Below are 23,111 nucleotides of genomic sequence, written 5' to 3'. Positions count from 1 at the left end.
AATTTTATTTCTGTTCACTTATTTTGCTATTATATTAGGTATCTTATTACTTTTATTTCTTATACTAGGTGTATGTTATATGCTAGTACTGTATTTATATGTATAATGTTAAAAAATTTATTAAAAATAACTTTTATACTTAATGAAGAATAAATTGTAGCATTATTAAAAGATTTTTATTTATTAAATCAAATAAGTATGTGGGTATTTATTGTAATATATATATATTTATTTTTAATATAAAAATTTAAAATAGAATGCATTCCAACCAACAACTATTTAAGTATTCAAGTAAAATACCAACATAGAAATGCCAACTACAATTTCAATATTTTAAACTTATTATTTTTATTCAAGAACAAGTGAAAACAAACAATTGACTAAGTTAATTGTTGAAATACCATGCATAGATTTCTTTATCACATTACACATACAAACATGTGACACATACATAACTGATAATCAAGTATAGAACATATTATAAAATTTCCGCCTAACTGGCGCCCTCACGGGTAAACAGTGATGTTTACGAACAAATGTTTCAAACAAAAGTATTTAGTTTTTGATAAGGAACATTTTTTACATTTAAACTTTTGTTCTATCTCTAACGGTTTACAAGATGGGTTCTACGGACCCAAGACAGAATTGACCTATTGTGCTCATTTACGAACTTGACCTCAATTTTTACGTCCTGAGTACGCTGTAAATGAGTAAAATGTAAATTTCATCTCAATATCTTTTTTCGTTTTTGAGTTATCGTGTCCACAGACGGACGGACGGACGGACAACCGGAAATGGACTAATTAGGTTATTTTATGAAGACCTATGACAAAATTTTTTTCCTAGCATCATTATTTTTAAGCGTTACAAACTTGGGACTAAACTTAATATACTATGTATATTTCATATATACATGGTATAAAAATGATAAATATGTAATACTAACTGAAACCGTGGCTAGTCTTGAGGAATAATATTTAAGTGACTTGCGGCTATCCGTTCGCTTTTCTGGACGATTTGTTTAGTCAAAATTTGAAGAAGATTGCACCAACGAATCACGTTGTCCACTACAAAATTTGCCCTCGTTTTTCACCAACTTAAGGTTTAAGATTTAATGTACATGAAATGGAAAATAATTCATGAAAATTTAAGACTTATTCATGAAATAACAGACCAATTAAACAGAAAATGTGTATTATCATAGTTTGGAAGAGTGATCTAAACGCAAAATTAAACAGAAAAAAAAACTGTATTTTTGGCAATTTATAGCATATAATTTGCTATCTTTATCGTTCGTCACATTTCATTACCTAATTATCTGACTTCCTTCCAATCTGCTAATTAAATAAATCCTTCCTTTTAATAAATCAAGAGCTGACCATATTTGAGTTTCGAAAATGTGAGAACCGCATTTTTTCAATTGATTCTTGTTAAGATAAACTCATAGATTAACATTAATGCTAGAAACTAAAATGCTCCAATTTTTGTATATACCCCCACCTTCCATAGAAAAAGTCAAATATCCATTTCTAGAAGGAAACCTACCCTAGGTTTTTTTCCTTAAATTAACCGTTTTCGAGATATAAACAGTTGAACGTTGGGAAAAGTTCCAAAAAGGCCTGAAGAAGAGCTGAAAAACGAAGCTAAAAATTAAGCTTATCAAAATCCTCAAATGATCATTGAACATATTTTATACAGTTCTGAAGAGTATTTACAGGTTATTTATTTCCGGAGCAGATTGTTTAATTTTAAAATACCGTAAATTCGTACGTTTGAGGTGGCTCTAAAAGGTAGTACACAATTATAAATATGAAATTGCTATGTAATTTTCAAACCGTCAAATCTCAAGAGTGGAGATTTTTAAATTTGTTCATATAAAATGAATTAAGTTAAATAGCTTTTAAAAACAAAGTGAGTAAGTGTGCCCCACCGTAGGACAGCCACTCTAACCTAAACTAACCTAACCTAATACAAAAAATCAATTCTTATAGTTACAACAAAACTATTAAATGAGCATACTTTGCGAAAATGATTCCAAAAAAATTTAATTTGTAAGTAATAAAACACAAAAATCAACCTCTCATAATAATAAAAAACATTCCAGAAGCATTCAGTCAATTCACAAACCATTGTCGGTAGTTTGTCTGTATATCAAATAAATGTAATCAAAATTATTTTACGATTCAAAAAAAAAAAAAAAAAAATGAAATATTCATTATTTATATTCACTTGATTTAACTTTGTTGTAATAAAAAAATTTTAATATTGTAAGAATACTTGATTAAATTTTTTTCATGCTTTAATTTAATTTTCTTTTCAGTGTTTTGTACATCTATACATCTCTCTATATCATACATAGAAACATGTATCAAAAAGCCACAACATTAAATATAACTTAAGGGTGGAAAATGCAAAAAGTATGGAAAAACAAAAAATCAAAAGAATTTGAAGTATGTTTTATTTTGTGTAGACATATCACTGTGTGATTGTTGATATGATGATTCAAATAAAAAAATAAAATCAGACATAAAAGAGTTTTTTTATGTGTACGAAAAAAATATATATAATTAAAAAAAATAAATATGTATATGGAAGAGTGTCGCACCTCGGATCATAATTTATAGTGTCTCGGTTTTGGATTCGGCCAGTTTCGGCATCAGTTTCGGTTTCAGCACAAAATCTGCCGAGCTTATGGTTACACCGAAATGTTCGTGAATTATGGCGCTTCGTTCGGCTAACCTTGAGTAAGTTCGTGTCTGCTGAATTCGCCGGCAAAGCAGATGTAATTTTGTTGTGACTTTGTGTGTTGTGTATACGTTCTTGGATTTGATCTTTATTAATTTTAACCACCCAAACATTGAAACAACTGCCTGTTATCGCTATGATTTAATTATGTATGATCTTGTTGTTGTGTTAACTGTCTGTATAATTGTAAAAAATTAGCCAAACTTCAGTAAACAATCAATTTTTAACATGTCTAAAAAAGTTTCGGTTTCGGCCGAAACTGAGACAGATACCGAAGATTCAGTTCGGTTTTGATTTCGGTAGAAATTCCAGTTTTGGGCGGACACTAATAATTTATATTAATATATCTTTTATGTGTTAAATTACAAAGAGTTTTATTTCGAGTATCGTGGTAATTATTTCTACTTCTTCGCCGTCATTTTATCTACAAACTATGCATTTTTTTTGGAAAAGTGGAAATTTAAACAGATATCTACAATTTCATATTTAAACTATACAATGATTTTTCGTTGACTGAACTGAGCAGAATTCGTATTGAATAAAACGTGTTCCAGTATACCGTTGTAATCTCCAGTAGCTTATCAGAGAACGTATGTAATTGAAACTTTGGAAACACTACCACCTCATAGACATCTTCATTGAGCTTCTAGTGTTAGGTTCAAATCTCTTTATTTCCTTAAATTTTTAATGACCTAAAAATTCAACAAATGTAAATGTCAAGTTGTAAATAAATAAACAAAACAGTAAAAGAAAATTTTTTGTTATGCACTAAACATTTTATTTCCGTTTTACTTGAAATCAAAAAGAATTGTTATAATCATTATCTCGGTTGCTTGCTTATAGTTTGTCTGCAAATATTTGGCAATATCGCCCTTGTTTGTAGGTGATCCCAGAGTCATTTTCACCAAGGTACTACACTTTAGTCTGCCTGTTAGATGATGGTTGGTTGGTATGTACGTGTTTAATATCAACGTGTTTATTTGTTTGTTATCAGTCACAGTGTTATGTTGTTTATATTTAAAGAAAAAGAGACAAAAAAGAAATTTTTTTTATTAAAAAGCGTACAAGATAGATAATATTCATTATTAAAAATGCCTTTATGCATATAATTTAAGCATATAAGCTAATTACATTACCAGACTTTTTTGGTAAATTTAATGTAGTTTTGTGACTGTTATTTGTATGAATTTTCAAGGTAAGGTTGTCCAAATACACATGTCTTCTTTATATTAGGAAAATATAGAGAAGCGATGTGTCAAATAGTATTCAGAAAAAGTTTTAAATCAAACATTATCATTCATTTTAAAAAAATATGGTGGAAGCGCAAGTAAGGACGTTTATCAATGCTAACATATGTATTATAAATATTTACTTGCGCTCCCACCATTACTGAAAAAATCTAATTTAAATACAAAATTTTATTAAAATGTGTTAACTTCGTTTATTAGTGTTCTATCTCGAGCTAGATTCTTCCAAGTAGTATACTTTTCATAACTGGACATTAAAGAAACCTCAATTTACAAGGGTGCATATTATTTGAATGTTCAATTTACTTGATATACTCGGGAGTTCTCAATAACAGCTCCGATTTTGATGACTTTTTATGTTTTTTTTTTTTTTTTGGATATCTCTTAAATCAGAAACAGAGAGGGGAAATAATCTGGAGGGAGTTCAGTTTAAATCATTTTTTATGTAAGTTGGAAATTTCGAGATAATTTTTATTTTATATGTCATTTAAGAAAGGATTTTTCAAAATGCATACCCTAAAAGGATGAAATAAGAGATGAAAGTTTGTATGAAAATATATACAAACTGTCATTTTTGAGTTCAATAAATAACCGATTTTAAAAATTCTATATTATCAGCAAGTAACATGGGTTTTATAGTTTTTTCAAACAAAAATTAGAGTTCCTCACCAAAAGTAAAAATCTATTAAATAGTGAAACCTTTTTTAGAAATTCTTTCATCTATAGAATGCTACACATTATTAGCAAGTGATTGCCATATTTTATTTTCAAAAAATTTGGGGCTCACACTAAAAGTTAAAATCCAATAATTAGTGAACAAAAGCGAAGGAAAGGGTATTAAAATCTATAACGTAGATGACTGCTTGTTATTTATATTTTAAAACAATATTTTTTGCCACAAAGATGTATTTTTACTTAATAACAATAAAAATGGATTTTAACTAATGGTTTGTTAAGTGTTGAACTAAAAATGACACTTCGTATATATTTTCATACAAACTTTCATCGCCTATTTCTCTCTTTTAGAGGTATAAATTTTGAAAAATTCTTTCTTAAATGCCTACAGTATAAAATGAAAATTACCTCGAAATTCCAAACTTCTATCATTAGCGATTTAGGCTGGACGTTGATATATTAGTCGTGATATACAAAGAAAAACATTAAAAAAATACTATCATCAAAATCGAAGCTGTTTTAGAAGACTTCCTAAGAATGGCTATTTTATGAATTTCTTTATGCGACTAATAAGTTTCATTTTAATTGGACGACCCATACTCGCAAAGAATGGTCAGACAACCTTAACACACCTAAACATTCAAGTATAGTTGAAAGTGTGAACATAATTTTGAGTTGTTCTTTATATAATCAACATACATTATGAATGCATACATATGTGTGTGTCTATAATATAAAATATAATGAATATAAACCCTAGTTTTGAACATACAACACAGACACAATGAAGATTCTTTATGGCAAACATTCATGTATGTGCATATTTAATGTTAATTCTCTATCATACTTTGTGTAACATTAATAAATAATTATAACTATACTGAAGACTGAAAACTGAAAACTGAAGAGTGCATAAACCTTCTAACTATCGTATCGCATCCTTTATTATTCATATACTTTCGTACACTTGTACCTACAGTTTTGAATTAGTGCTTAAAGCTAAAAATGTTTCGTTAAATTTTTCATATTATTTTTCTAATTTCACTGAGTTGAAGCATTTCAGAAATATATTTGTTACTGTGCATTATTTTCTATGCTTAGAAATAATTTTAAAACACTTAAGGTATTTCCAGCATGGCATTTGCAGTTCCTGTGCTAAATTTATGATAAAACCCACTTTTCGACAAAATTCGATTGTAAACCTACAGTATTGTAAAAAAAGTTTTGATTTATTGCACATATAAATCAAATACATGCTATTAAGTGAAGTAATGAGTTATTTTTGGATTTACAATACCACGAAACTACAAAAATATATAATATGTTGTGTGCAAGTGATGCTTATAAATTAAATAATATAGATATCGCTCTTTAATCATGAATACTCTTACTATAGTCGGCTCTGTTCATCAAATGAAGCATCTTCGATCAACTCATAATTAAATTAAAATTTTGTTTTTATTTCATCGTCAACCTTATATTTTTATGGTATTATTATAAACTACAAAATTGTCTAAATATTTTAGATAGTTTTTTATCAAACTCTTTCAATTTTTTGATTTGGAAATATTCAATTGAGAAGGATAATCCATAATTCATAATTTTTCAGCCAACTTTGAATGAAAAAATAATAATAAAAAGCCCGATGACCTAGGAATTTTTTGTGATTTTTGGAAACTTCGTTAATAAAAAAATATATATATCAAAATCAAATGTACATAATAAATTTTCTTCAAGATAGCCTCTAATTCATAAAGGCATCTTATCAAGGGGGGTCGTTTCGTTGGAATTAATTATAAGATGTTTTAGATGTCTAGCTAAATATTTAGATGCCACCTATCGATTTGGTTTTTTCCAAATTTTTACTCGAATTTTCTGAACCGTTTTTTTCTACTTCTATATTAGGCCAAGTAATAGGTTTTTTTTTATTTCTACATCACTTTGTATGGCGAAAAATAATAATATTAAAATAAAAATATTTTTTGTGAAAAGAGAAAAAAATCTGCTATCGTCACACAAATTCATTACAAAAGAATTTTATATTAAAAGATATATTTTTTTATGTCACGTTTAGAGCCGTTTATAAATGCCTAAGCTTTTTCAATTCCATATAAGCAACCAACCAATGTGTTATGTATGTGTGGTTGTTGTTTGATAGTCAATAATGTATTTTTTATATTGATTATATTGCGTTAAATCCCAATTCATTTACACTTTTTCTATATTTCATGTGGAACCAGTGAAATATTCTGCTTTTACTTAGCAGTTATTTTTCCATCTTTCATTTTTTTTTTCTATTTATGTTTTATATTTATATTCTGTTGATCTTTTCAAACATGTATATGTATAAATATTTGACGCTATATGTGTGATGTCAATGTCATATGTCACAAAATAATCTTCAAAATGAAATATACTTTTAATAAATAAGTAACTTTATATTAAAAAATAATGTATAGTATTTGTTTCTGTACGAAAAGTCTGTCATTTTAAATTTGAAAAAAAAGTCAAAATATTATCTATCAAATGATCTTGATGTAAAGTTTAAAGGAAGGCCCTTAGATATATTAAACTATTAAAATTGTTTTGATCAATTTTTGACAATTCGGCATGTAAATTTTTTGTTGTTTTTCATGTTTTGGCAATTATTTGATTTTGTACCTAGTACTAGAAATATGCCGGTTCTGATCTCTATAGACACTCTGACTAAATACTATAAAAGGGACCTGAAGTTAGTTTTTGATTGGGAATAGATTTAGGTTGATGAAAGTTTTTTCGATAGTAAGAATTATCGAAGTATTTCTATTTATTGTATAGATATTCATATTGGCGACACCGCAGGTCGTTGCATGTCTCTATATTTGTAACAGAAGCGAATTAATCCTGCTTTCGCTACAAATTATCCATTTTGTTTTCAATTTTCTATTAATTAAATATAATAATAATATATTCGTTCAATTTGCTAATCGATATATTGGTTTGATAATCGACTTCTATGAATATTGTTAGCTAATTATCTTAGAAAATACAGCAAACGCAAATATTTGTATTTCCCTTCTAAATAACACAAAGTAACACAAAATAGGCTGAATTGAAGTAAAAAGAACATTATTACTTGTTTATTAGCGTTCCATATTTTGTGCAAATTTTATGTTTAATTAAAGGTTTTAGCGTATTATGCCATTTTACTTTTTGCTTGAATCTAGAAAATTTTCTAGAAATACTTAGGTAAGTATACTTAAGTAGAAGGACTGGCTCGGCAGTGCTGATACTCGAGGACTTGAAATATATTACTTCTATGTATTTTTTTGCATTTTGAAAAACCGATTTTAACTTTCACAAAACCATATTTTGAACAAACGCCATTCAACAAACAATCGAATTGTTTGTAATTCAATTTAATGATTCGAATCGAATTGTACTTTTTTCCATCGTTTCAGTCACAAAAACAAAAGCGAACACACAAACACAGATAAAAAAAACAAATAATAGTCTGTTTTTATTGTATTCGCATACATCACAACATAAAAAAAGTGATTAGATGATATGTGACCTCGTTTGTTATAACAACAGCACATGTTTTAATCATTAAACCATAATTTTTCATATTTATGTGTGTTCGATGTCTCTGCCAACGAATTGTTCAAGATTAGAAAATAAAATAGGTTAAATATTTTTTTCTATCCATATGTGAAAACTATTGTTTTTTTTGTTCTACATATTTTCAGATTTTTTGATAATTATTATTGTACAATATACTTTCGAAATTAAAAAAAAAGTGAAAAATTAACTTTACTGGCTCGTTATCGATTTAATCTTTAACAGTGTGTAAATACTAGATGTATGCACTTAAATAAAGACTTGCATGCAGTGTGATATATAAAAATATCTATAATACGCTACAGTATTACTTATTGACGACAAATTGCAAGAAACGTGGAGAGTTTTTCCTGTTGCAAGCGATTTAAATGTATTTCTTCTTCTGGGAAATTGAGGCATTGATTTAGTACTACTAGCAAAATAGGACCAAAACTAAATTTTCCCGAAATTTTGCTGAAATTTTCACTAAATATATACATGATGGTTTCGTTCTATTGGTTATTTGGATAAAATAGTGATTTTGTTTCTTAAGGGATCTTGTGATTACCTAGAGATTTTCTTAAAATTGATTTTTTATTTATTTATTACATAAATAGGTACAGTTAAACCTTTAGACCACTACCCTAAAATTTCAGAAAAAAATATGTTTTTGAGTAAGTCGTGTAAGTAAGCTCTTTCGTAAGAGTGTTTTTCACAACCACATCTCCTCACTCTACTGTAGACTTTAGTGTAAGTTTCTTCATATCTAAAATTTCTTCATATCTAAGATTGCTGTAAAATGTTAAAACTTTAGACACTCTTGGTAAAGATATTTCCTTGAAAAAACTAATTGGAATGAAAAATACTAGTTATTTTTAATTAAATATATTTTAAGGGATCTCTCATAACCTGTATTCTTGAATGCAAAGATAATTTTATTTTAAAACACGTTGTATTTCCACGATTTTCAAAAAAAAAAAATAAATAAATAAATGAAAATGCAAAAAAGGTATGCTCAACAAATCATGCAATTTATTTTATGTCACGATATAATAATATTCTAGGAAATAAAAATGTATCTTGATATATTCACGTTCTTCAAGCTTATAAGAAATTTAATATTCATTTTTTTATAGTTGCCACTCGTTATGGTATATTTTTAACCGACTTCAAACAAAAATGGAGGAGGTTATCAATTCGACTGTATTTTTTTTTCTGTGTGTTACCTCATAACTTTCGACTTGGTGAACCGATTAGTATGATTCTTTATCTATTTTAAAACTGGTCCAGTTCTGACAACGACATCCATGAGAAAACCATAAAAGACTTAAATTTGCATTAAGTATGCACGACAAGAGGACGCATAACTCAATATCACGGCAATTGATTTCGATGATTCTTTTGTTAGTGACAAATTAGTTAGTGTACTTCTGATTTACTAAAAATCACAAAATAAAAAATCTTTTAAAAAAAAGAAAATCGACTTCAAAAGAAAAACTTTTTCAAAACAAATTAATATGCACTAAAAAGTAAAAAAATAACGATAGTATAATGTAGTTAAAATCATTGTTATTTTTGGAGTCGGTGTCAGATAAGCTAATGTAGCAAACTGTCCTGTCAGAGTTGTTTCCATGGCTGATACCGACTCCAAAAATAACAATAATTTTAACTACATTATATTATCGTTATTTTTTTACTTTTAAGTGCATATTAATTTGTTTTGGAAAAGTTTTCCCTTTGAAATCTGTTTTCTTTTTGTTAAAATTTTTTTTTTATTATAGTTGCCACTCGTTATGGTATATTTTATACATTTCATCTTGCATATTTTCTGTATTTGTTATTCTAGAATGGTTCATTTTAGTTAAAATGTACAATTATTATTTACACAAGAGAGAAATTTTTATAAATTTAAAAAAATCCCCAACGTAAACTAGGAAACCTTTAAAATGAGATATTCGTTCAACCACTCTTTTTCTCCATATATTACAAATTAATATACAACAGACTAAAAACGCTGTTAACTATTGAACGAACGAACCAACTTTCCTGCCATTCCACTTTTAAAAATATACCTTGTGCAGCTAAGATTGCTACAAATATATTGTACTACAGCCATCGATTTAAAAGCGTCTCTGATAACATACAAGCCCTGTATTAATCAAATTCATAATTTTGTCGATCTTAAAGAAGAGCTAGGCTTTATGAGTTTTCAAAATAGACTATAATTTTGAAAAAAGTTCACAACTTTTGAAAATTTTTAAATAATTCTTATTGTTTTATTTTCCCTTATGATCGATACTTAAATATTATCTTTGAAGTGAAATTATATCATCCGCCGATCCCAGATAGGAAATTTTGGAATAAATACACAAGATTCTACTAGACAATCTTGCCAAATGCTACTTCAATTAATATATCTTTGGTTAACATGAAATAATAAAATAAAAATGGACCAACAATCTGAAAAAAGATCACTTCTAGTGAAAACCTTTAACACTTCTCGCTTTTATATCGAAATACACATTAAATTCATTGGTTTCAGGATAAATTAAACTTCCTGAAAAACCTTGGAAACTTTTTTAAACTACCTCTACTCACTTAATTTTAACTTTGCTTTAAAAATTAAAATTAAAATCTCATTTCATATAAAATTAAAGTTGTAATTTTAAATTTTTTATAATTTTAACCCCCGACCAAAAAGGCGGGTGTTATAAACTAAACGTGTCTGTGCGTATCGTAGCTGCTAGACGGATGAATTAATTTTGAATTTTTTTTTTGGCAGATAATTTGATCGAGAGTGTTTAAAGGTATGTTTCAAGTGCGAGCTTAGGGCTTCGTACCCGAAACAACTACCAAAGAGGCAATTACAAATGATCTATAAATGACTTAGTCGACTTTCTTTAAACGTATCTAAAAACATTCTCGGTCTAATTTCCTTTCAAATAACGAAAAAATCAAAATTGGTTCATCCTTTTAAAAGTTACGATTCCACAGATGAATCCATCAGATCTGATTTTGTGTCGGGAGTTTATTTAAATATACATTTAACTTGTTATTAAAAACAATCAAAAGTTTGTGTTTTACAGAACTTGCATGCACTCCAAAGATGGTCATAATTAACTTTTTTATTGTAATAGACTAAAGACAACTGATGAATATAGAATTTTCATAGAACTACAAATCAAGCTATACTATTGTCAGTGAAAATAAATTGAATCATAATAATTGTTTGTTTTTCTTGTTTCAGGTATTTGTTTCCAAGATGCAGTACACATCACAGCAATACTCGGTGAGTCAGTGGTGTTCAACTGCCACGTGGAGTTCCCGGGAGAACATCCCGTCCCATATGTGTTGCAGTGGGAGAAGAAGGTAGGCGAAACGGTACGATATCGCAATTTCTTCTGCTCTCTTAACTACATGGTCGTCTCTCTTGCGTAATAAATACGGTGCAAATCAAATCAAACGATGATTGGTGTGTTTTGAACAGAAAACCATACACTAACTATCGTTTCGAGTATATCCGTTAACGTATTTAATAAAAACCGTAACGTATTACAATTCTTTACTTACATATAAGTATATTAACTTTGGAATTATAAGTTCGCATCTTACGTTTTTTATTTTTAACTTTTTTTTATTTTTTTTTTTTATTAAACGTATCCCTGATATGAATTTGATTCATGATTTGATTGATGTTACAATACTTAAAGTTTATGTTAATTATATTTAGTTAATACACCTTTACCAAAGGACCACAGTTGGCCATTAATAAATTCATTTTCTTTCAGAAAATTTGATCAATCCATTGAAATAATAAGTAATTAGTATGATTACCAAAAAAAATTTCAATTACACTGAATTTAAATTCAGCCAATCATATTCTATATTCTGTGTGGATATCTATCAACACAGCCAAAAAATGGATGATTACGACTTGAATCACATATACCAAATCATTGGTGGTATTCCATGAATAAATTCCAGCCTGGTGAATTCTAAAAATTTTCGCAAATGACTTTGCAATTTTTTTAATAGGTTTCTTTTGTTGTAAAAAGTACAGGAAAGGAGTATTTCGATTTCGGGACGATTTTCCTTTGTGGCGTTTTCTTGAATTTCTCTGCTTTTATTCATCGGATTGAGAAGAATGAAAAAAAAATTGTTTGTTAAAAATTTCTGCATCGACCTTGCCTGCTATCGAAGCCTGAATTCAGCAAAATATCCTTAAAATATCAAGAAAACCGCTGTAACCTTTTCAACTTTTTCTGATCAATAAAAGCAGAGATATTCAAAAGCGTCACCAAAGAAAACAATGTAGAGATAAAAACCACGTTCGTATCCAGTAAACTCCTTTTCTGTAATTTTCCAACAAAAGAAACCTATTTAAAAAAAATTATCTATTTGCAAAAATTTTTCGAATTCATTATCAAAATACGCTAGATTTATCCAACTATAACATGAATGACGATCAGATTAAATTTTGACCCTTAAAAAAAACATTTTTTCTTTTCGAAGTAAATCGAAACGACTGTTTAAAGGAATCGCAAAAACTGTTATATGTGACGCATAAATCATGGTCAAACTTTAAAGAGTATTTATTCTAATTTAAAAGTGAACACTTAAAATTATTTTTTCCAAGAATTTTGTATTTTCAAATTGTTTACAATTTATTCTTGTCCAACTTTGTTGTAGATACTTATTTTAATGTCATAATAACCAATTTTTCCCTTTATTTCAATATCTTTCCTGCCATTAATATAAACTTTTAGTATTTTAAAAACATCAATTTTAGAGTGTCTATCGTATTTACAAAACTATTTGTACAGTATATATCAAAAATTATGGTACAGATTAATACATTTTACTATAATTTTTGTTGCATCTACTAAGTAAATAAAATTAATTTGCCTTATTTTTATTTTTTATTTAAAATTAAATTAACTGACTAGAAAATATTTAATGTATGGCGTGCCTGCGTAAAAAAAAAAAGAGTTTCGGCGTGAAATAAACGTGCAAACCACAATCACGTTCGATTTCTCTTAATTTATCCTTTATCGTAGAAAATATAATTTTTTTTTTTAATGTTACCAAGCGACTTGATGATAAAACCGAACTCAAGCTTTTTATTTAACGACCAAATTTTTAATATGATTTTTTATCGGTTCAATCAAAGAGAGAGCAGCAGATTACAGTAGAGAAAGAAACACATAATATTAGGATTATACACTCAAATTTTTCACTACTAACCAAGTAGAATCTCACTAATTGATTTAGAAAGATTCTACTCAATAAAATATAATTTTTCAGATGAATGCAATTTGAAAAATTAAAGTGTTTCTTTATTCACGAAAGTTGTTCACATGTCTGGAATATTTCACATTATAGTCTCAACTAACCAAAACCTCGGACCTCGCACAAATTAGATGTCATCTGCATTTCAAATTTTGGAAAATGATAGTTTAAGTCTTTCTAAAGAAAAGTTCCCATAGTCACAAGTCATGAAAATGACAGGACTTCATCTTGTGGCTAATTTAAAGTTGGAAAATGTACTCATTTGTATAATATATGCCTATGTGTGGATAGGCAAATACATATACAGATATGTATAACTGCATGCATACGTATGTTTTTTAATTCTTGTTTGAAGCAGTGTTAAATGTTCCGTGGATCAATAATATGAAGTGTTAAGATCAATATTTTCAGCTACATATATACGTATATAATGATTTTGTACAATTAAATTACAATAACTTTTTTATAAAAATGAGTACATTTTCCAACTTTAATTTAGCGATAACTTGAAATCCTGTCATTTTCATGACTTGTGACCATGGGAACTTTTATTCAGAATAACTCAAACTATCATTTCCCAAAATTTGAAAAAGTTTGACCGAATTGCAGATGACATCTAATTTGTGCGAGGTCCTTTCTATTTTTTTTAAAAGCACAAAGTACTTTTAACAAAAATGACAGCTCTTCTCTATCCTATTTTTTTGATTACAAAATAAATTATAACAAATAATTAGTTAGTTTTTTTTACACTTCAAATATCAATAAAAATGATACATCATTTTTCTCAACTTTTTTGGACTTTAAGAGCATACTATTATTTTGTTTTTTGTTTACCAACATAAAATACAATTTTTTTTTTTTTTCAATGTAAAAATTGTCATCATGTCTTACATATTTCACCTTGTGCTGCTATTTATTGTGTTACAATATGTGTTTTGAGTATAGATATAGATGTTTTTAAATGTTACCACTTTGTTTGATGTCTTCTTGCTAAAAATGTGTTTTAATTCAATTATTATTATATTATTCTATAAGTACTCAAATAATTTATTTGCACAACGCTATATATTTAAAATTGCAATTGCCCAGCGAAGCGGGTGGGTAACTGCTATCTATACATATAAAAGATTAATATGAAACTATATCATTTTTGAGACAAAATTTTATTTTACTTTTTTCATAAAAATTCATTCTTTAAAAGAGTCCAATTTGGGATGAAAGTTAATATGAAACTAATATGTAATTTTGGAGGTGAAAAGGAGATGATAGTTTATATGAAAATTCGTCATTTTTGAATTAATTACTTAACCGATTTTAAAAATTATTTCACCTATAATAAGTTACATTCCAGAGTTTCTGAGATATCGCAATATTTGGAACAATTTTATTCCGTATCTCAAAAACTATTCGACCAGTCATCAAATGCACCCGATTTTTATACTTTTTGGTCAAAATTACCTTAAATACTGAGTTTTATCGAAAATGGAGATCAAAAAAAATTTTTCGATATTTTACAATTGTTTTTACAATTGGGTTGGGTTAGGTTGAAAAAATCGAGAAAATCGAAAAAAAATTTGCTTTTGGAATTTGATGAAACTCGGTGGATGGGGTAATTTTGATCCCAAAAGTATAAAAATCCGGTTAATTTAATGATTGGATGCAGAGTTTCTGAGAAAAATATTTTATTATAAGAATCATTTTTTTTGGTCCCTACAATCGATTCGACGTGTTTTTAGTACTTCGAAAAATTTACTGGAAGTGTTTATTGTTACATTTTGAATAACAAATGTATTCTCTTATAAAATAATAAAATGACACTTCTTAATGTAAAACACTATATTATTCTGGAATTCGTTAGTATTATTTATTTTGCATAAAATGTAGCGTCTCTCAAAATAATTGAAATAACACGTATTTTTTTTTCCCAATAGACTTAAATATTCTGTGTTACTGATATAAATATAATTAAATTTAACTAATAACTTACAGAATCGAATTGTTTCCAAGCATAAATATTTAATTATCTGCTTCATTTAATACGAACAGTAATGCTAATATTATTTATTATTCAATCGAAGAATTTTACACAATAATTCGGTGTGTTATTCTAAATCATTCTCTCTCTCTTCCTCTCTTCCTCTGTGCTTGGTGTTTACCTGTTTTTAAATTATTTATATAAAAAATTTATTATATTAACAGAGAGAGAAAGTAATGAAGTCAATTAAATTGATTTGAACCTTTTTTGTTTCAAGTATACATTTTGAAGAAAATTGAACCGTATACAATTAATATAAACTTTTATTTTCTCTTTTGAATAATTTTATCAAAACATAGTTATATTCGAAGCAAAAGCATATTTTATTTGTATAATTACTATCGTACCGAATTGAATGTCAAATGTCACACTCAATATATAATATCTGGATGACCGAGCTTGTTTCGGTAATTTTTGAGTTATAAAGACACAATTTTTATCGAAAATAAAAGATCCGTTTCAAATGTCTCCACGCAAATACCAATTTGAATGTCCCGGTAATGTAATTTATATCGTTAATTACGATTAACACCACTAGATGTCAGGAATAGTCCTATCTCTTGGGTCGCTGAACACGAATATCGCGTTAGAATAATCTTTGAGGTACCTGGTGCCCAGGATAAACGGTATCCTCGTCGTCTCTTGGAGTGTTCGGGAAATTCGTTATATATTCGATCCAAAATCGTTATTCTGGGGTTTTGGGGTCGCTGAATATGAATCGGGTGTTAAAAGCTTGGAGCTTCTATCTGCTCGAAATATATCTGTGGATCCCAAGTAGCTTAGTTTCTCAAAGCGTAACAAATCCCTTGCGAGATTTTTTCATTAATTATTCATTAAATACTACTTAAATAATCATTGAATACCTTATATTTATAATTATTGACCCTGCACTAAGTTGTACGCTGTACGTACCCTGTGCGTATAGTTGAGTGCTTCTATCTTCTGTGCTTTGTATTTCTAATACGATCCAACGTATAAAAAAAAAGTTTCAGTCAAAATTTTTAGAGAATTTTATCTTCTACAACTGTTAAACTAAATGTTTGAGAGCAAAGGAAACAAGATATTATCAAAAAACTGATTTTTGCCACCTTGGCAACTTTTGAGACAACATTTGTACTATCAAAATAAAACTTTGCATAAAAATTCAGCGTATTCCGCTAAATTCCAAGGTGAAACCCTTAGATTATTAGAGCACAATCTTTAAAATAAAGTGAAAAATTGATACAATTTATTTCTAATGCAATATTTCTTAAGAAAAAACTAACCTAGCATTAAATTCTTAACCTCAACCAATACGACAAGAAATATTACGTTCCTTTATATTAATAATTTTCTTTTTCTAATATCATTTATATTAATACAGAAATTTCTCATTAAGTATTGTAATAAAGAATATACCAAGATGAATGATGATATATTTTATACTAATATTTAATATACTACAATTAATTAAATTGAATTAAAACACATTTATTTATTTTTTTTTATAAAATCATAAATAAATTATTATTATTATTATTATTATTATTGTTTATTATTATAGATCTGGTTAAACATCTATGTTATATGATTATATTTATAAAACTTATTACTTGTTATAGTTATGTGCAATTTTAGTCTATATTAAAATGTAATGTAATGTAGTACCTACATAGATAGCTACCTACCTACCTACCTACCTACCTACCTATTCTATCTAAAACCTATCTAGATTATTATTATTATTATTATTCGAAGTATAAATTAGAAACATCATACTTAAAAACTTTCTATTGTTTATAAACCTCATTCACCTCAACCACCCATCGCCATTTTATTATATAATACATCTATATTACCTATGTTATTAATTAACTACATTATTTATTCTCATTTTATTTAATAACATTCCTGTATCTGTCTTCTCTCTCTTTCTTGTTGTCTTTTATATATTTGTATCTTTGTGCGTTTTATTGCCTATATATAGAGTGTTCCATTTTAATCTCGCCAGCTAGAGGACTCCGCACGATTAGATTGTCAAAGGGCTTCCCGAGAAACATTTTTCAAACCATTCCCAAAAATTCTGATCATACGGATCGTTCTGATAAAAAGTTCTCACGCCCATGAGAGATCGAAGCTATGCTTATATTATAGTTATAGTATATGACTACCGTCTTAATAATGATAGGTCGTACAACACACTAACTAACAAGACAACACAACATAATACAACTATACACAAACATTACAAACAATGTATTACCCTGTTCAGCGCCGTCTTTATAACTCGGAGGCCCTGGGAGTCCCCGTATAGTGGAGTATACTTAAGCAAAATAATATGATTACGTACAGCATATATGAAAAAGTTTTTTTCTTGTTGTATTATATTTGAACACAGACAATCGTTTATTAATTCTTATTAAATAAAAATTTTGTGCGATTTCTTATTAATAAAAGTATTGACATTGGTTTGACCTTCAATCGGTGGGGGCCCCGCTGGTCTTGTCCTAAATTTGGCAATGTCAACTGTGATAGTGTTACACAAACAAACATACCACACACGATAGGCATATACTATAAGTAAAATAAATGCGTAGCTTTGATTGCTCGTAGCTTTAAAACTACTCGTTAAAAAATGTTGTCGCCGTGAAAGCTTTTGATCAGAACGATCCGAAGAATATTTTGGAACTGGTTTGAAAAAGTTTCACACAAAGCTGTTTTCCTATCTAATCGTTCGGGATACTTTTTGTTCATCAAAGTAATTTTGGAAAAATAATTCGAGTAGAAATTATTCTATTTTGAGAAGGATGTCTTTCGTACATGTTAAATTTGATATTTTCACGATCGTTAAAATTCAATTCTTGTTCGCAAAAGCTAAGAAATAGAGGAAATGTTTATATTTGAACGCAAAAACAAGTATAGAGAAATTTTTTCATTCGATTTATAATACGTTTACTAAAAAACGTTCCCATCAAAATTTGTTTATTTTGGAGCATGAATATTTAGATCCTAAAATTGAAAATCAAAATCAAGGTTTTTTGTAAGACGTGCTCCTTCAAGAAGAACAATTTTTACTTAGTCGTTTCTTTTGAAAATGCTTTGTTAATTCTAGTTGGATAGTTAAAAATGGGCAACCCTATATGTATTGTGCTTAGTCTTTCGTAATATTACTTACATATATATATCATGCCAGGTGCTTTGTTAGAAATATAGCTTTAAAATTTAATAAGATAAATATTAAATGTTATAGGTAATGTTATTTATATACAGGGGATTTTTTTTAAGTTTCTAGCTAATTTTTTCGAGAATGGATTGAATTATTACAAAACAGTAATTTTTGTGATGTTCGTACTGTCGGGAGGAATGAAAAAAATGTGTCCTGTTTTATAATCTCGTCTTCCACTCATTTTATCCTCGTCTCATTCTGTTCCTCGTGTCTCTCGTGTAGCATCATTAGTACTGACAAAGACATACAATTTGGCAATGTTTCATATTAAAAAAATATCTTGATTACATTGAAAATTCATTTGATTTATTACTATTCATAATTTCTCAATTTCCAGTATGCACTATGTAAAAAAAATCTAAAGCATCCTAACTATATATATGTTTGTAAATGTATAATTACTCTGAATGTAGCTAATTCTGATAATATGATAATAGTTTTGATTCTACTATATTCACTACAAATAATACCCATTATACAATTCGCTAGTACAAAATGTTTCAGTTCTATATATAAATATTATGTAATTTTTATGGTGTTTGTTATTAACTTCCCAGAGGAAGTGAATGTAATGGGGCCGATTTTGAAAATCTCCATTTTTACATATTTTCGCTGTTTCAAGGCCGCAATATCCGAATCAAACTTTTTCAATGTGATGCCTGTGTGTGTGTGTGTACGTATGTGCATATGTCCGTTCGGATCTTTTCGCCACGATTATCTCGCGAACCAGTTATGACATTAACACGTGACTTATTCGACGCGTAATCGCATATTGAAGAACTGAAAGAGTTTTCAGCAGAATTAATTAAGCTGTTTTTTAGTGGTAATAAAAAAACTGGTAAAAACTGAATAAACAGAATCTAAAAAGTGAATAAAACACATCATTTATCTATGGAGATAATGATCGTTTCAGCATAAGCTTCATTACATGTTTGAAGAATAATCTATGAAGGCTACGAAGACCTTTTTTAATGTTTTTCCCCCTCTGGGAAATTAGTCGTGTGGACTACAGGGGTCGCACTCACACGACTTCAGTACCACACCGACCATGTACTACCAATTTATTTGCAATGAAAATATGGCTACCCACTTCAATTTCAATTTCACTTGTATTCGTCTTGATAAGATGTTATAAAGGCTAATTACTTTTGAAAAAATTTTATTCATTCTTATTGGCAAAAATAAAACAAATTTGCCATTTTTTAGTTACGTAGAAAAACGTGGATTTCAATATTAAATATTATCATCTCCTCAGTGGGGAAGTGGTTTTGAATCAAATAACGCTAAAGAAGTATCTATTTAAAACGCATTTTCGATGTTTTTCGCATTTTACATCGAAAATGTTAAAATGTATAGCTCATTATATATTACCATGATATCCTTGAGGTCTACGATGTGTAATGAATTTTCATTTTTTTAGTTTTGTTTAAAAGGTAATTTAATAGAGAGTGTTCTTAGGTATGTTTCAAGTGCAAATTTAGGATTCCGAGCATAAAAAAAAATAAAAATTGGCGATGATCTTCCAAATCGGCTTAGTTTGGAAAAGGTTTTATGGAAAGAGACAATTTAATGTACATAATATTTATAAAACTGATACAATTTGTACCAAAAATTCATTTGTTTATAATAATTTACACTTGTATATACATTAGTAACACACAAATGTTTAATATTGTGAATGTTATATGCCTACTACAATAGTTAACGAGAATAATAGTAGATAGTACCCACTACTATACCATGTGTGTTTGTATCATCTAGGCATATACATATCTGTAGTATGACAGAATACATCCGTTTAGTAATGCATCTAAGCGAGAGGTATTATATAAATGTGTTGTAAGACTACAGATACGATACGACAGATCTTCTGTTGTATGCATGCAGAGAGTGGGAGTTTTGATGAACTTACTAATTATCTGTAACTAAAAAAACTCCCACTCTCCAAGCGTCTTCCAACTAATGTTCAATACATTTATATAATACCTCTCGCTTAAATGCATTACAAAACGAATGTATTCTGTCATACTACAGATATGTATATGCCTAGATGGTACAAACACACATGGTATATTGTATAAATATACTTGCTATATTATATATAAGTACTACAGAATAGTTTTATTATGTCGTTTAACTTTAATACCATATTATATTAAATTATAGTTTAGTTTAAAAGTACCACAATTACTGACTGGTTTGGTTATGCATTGACTAGATTGTTAGTTTTGGCTCTGGTTCTCTGGCGCTCTCTAGTTAGAAGCTCCATCTATTAGATATTGATATTTGGTATTAGTTTCTTATAAAGTTATTATTATTATTATTATTATTACATTATATTTGTATTTACACAATAATATCTAATAATAATCTAAGTATAAATATTATAACACAATGAGTTTACAAGATGTTACAATAGATAGCAAAAAAAAAATAACCGAACAAATACTTGTTAATAACATTATTACAAAACTGTTGCAATATAACACTATATCGTTATCGAAAAGTTATATACTATGCATGTGTATCCTCTGGGGTTTCTATCACAGCAAAGTTAATTAGTCAAGTTGAGGTTATTGTCGAAGCTAGTTGTTTGTTAATTAACCTGGCCAAAAATTCAACAGAAAATTTAATTGCTGATCTCTTATCGAATACCTACCTCAAGATACATTTAAAAAGGATAAAATTAGTCTTTTTCAAATACTATTACAATATTTGTTTTAATAACAAGCTTCCAAAAAAGGCAAACATATGCGAAAGATATATAAAATTAAATCAGTAATTTTCAAATAATTTCTATATTTTCAAAAAAATCTATATTTTTACCTCGACTATATAATCGAGGGTTATGTGTTTAACCGATATGCATGTATGTTCATCTGTTCGGACCTAGCTTCTAGACATCTTATCAAAATTTGACAAATGAACTATCGTTAGAAGTGTCTTGATTATCTGCTGGTTATAGGGGCTATATACCATCACATTAAATTGAATACGGCGTCTTCTAGAAGATATACAGCTATGATAGCACTTTTCAAATATAATATATGTTGCTATACTTTCTTACGAAATTATAACCCCAAAATGGTTTAAATAGAATAAAGTTCGAAAGCTAAAACCCCGACAATTACAAAATTGCGCTCTTAAAAGTATGAAAACAAGAAAATATTTTCATATAAAATTTTGATGATAAGTAAAATCGTCATTACAGTCGCGGGACCTCTAAGATTAAACAGTTTTCCACAGGACCAGAAAGTGGTCCCCCGACTGTAATGACTATTTTACTTATCATAACAATTTCAGATGAAAATATTTTCATGTTTTCATACTTTTAAGAGCGCGATTCTGTAATTGTCGGGGTTTTAGTTTTCGAACTTTATTTTATATAAAATATAAAATTTATAACGGTATATTTTATAAGCCATCCGTTTTAATTTGATTAAAACAACTACTGACTTTTTCTTTTGAACCCATGAACCATGTTTCTTGCTGCGATACACAGCGTGTTTATTTATTAAATATATTTCAAAACGCTCTCTTTATTTGTATTCAATAATAATTTACTACATCTCCGAATATTACACAAATAACACTAGTATGCCAAGTCAGATTTCACAAAGTTTATCTCAAAATATATTTTCTCACTTTCATTAAAGTATAAAAAGCTCAACAAATATACTTAGCGAAGATGCTTTTCTAAACAAATTTAACGATAATCTTCAAGTATAAAATAATTTTGTCAGGTTACACAAAGATAGAAATAGTTCGTCGACATATACATAGATGACGATGATAATATAAAACATTCTCTCATAGATTAAAGACATATTATTATTCATCACTATATTCAAAACCCTTCAAAACATACTATTTAATAATAATATTCAATTCTGCAGAAAATAGTATCGTCACACGATATTAACCAAATATGATTTTAGAGAAACTTAATAAATTTAAATGAAAATTTTAAGTATAAAGATCAAAGGTGGTTACGATTATATTATATATTATATTACACTTTAATCAGACTAATGCTATCCGTATTGATAAAATTAATAATAATATTAAATTTAGTCAAAGTCAAAGTACAGAGTAATATACCTAAATGTTTTTAATTTATTTTAAGATTATAAACTAACAAGGGAGCCTTGTAAATTAATTTCGACATGGTACTGAATACTTCAAGGGGTCGTAAACTATAGAAAACCCTACACTTGTCTCTTACATACATTCACTACTCTGAGCGCCCTGAAACAGCTTCAAAATATATTTAGATTTACATGGACTTGATGAGACTATATCAGCCTAGTTATACTTTGCTTCCCATACTTGGAAA

At 28.0% G+C, this 23,111-nt stretch overlaps 1 protein-coding gene across 8 annotated transcripts in view; it reads left to right on the top strand.

Annotated features, from left to right (window-relative positions):
- LOC123295783 (protein turtle) overlaps positions 1-23,111 on the top strand; it is a 413,559-nt gene that overhangs the window by 368,557 nt on the left and 21,891 nt on the right. For 6 of the 8 annotated variants that reach the window (XM_044877238.1, XM_044877235.1, XM_044877240.1 and 3 more), the window contains exon 3: positions 11,494-11,627. In XM_044877238.1, coding sequence (XP_044733173.1) covers positions 11,494-11,627 — 134 coding nt within the window. The remainder of the gene's footprint in view (positions 1-11,493; positions 11,628-23,111) is intronic. The other 2 variants (XM_044877237.1, XM_044877236.1) reach the window with 1 other exon arrangement.

Source organism: Chrysoperla carnea, chromosome 3 (assembly GCF_905475395.1).
Source record: "Chrysoperla carnea chromosome 3, inChrCarn1.1, whole genome shotgun sequence".
Classification (NCBI taxonomy): Eukaryota; Metazoa; Arthropoda; class Insecta; order Neuroptera; family Chrysopidae; genus Chrysoperla; species Chrysoperla carnea.
This window is presented reverse-complemented; position numbering and strand designations above follow the sequence as displayed.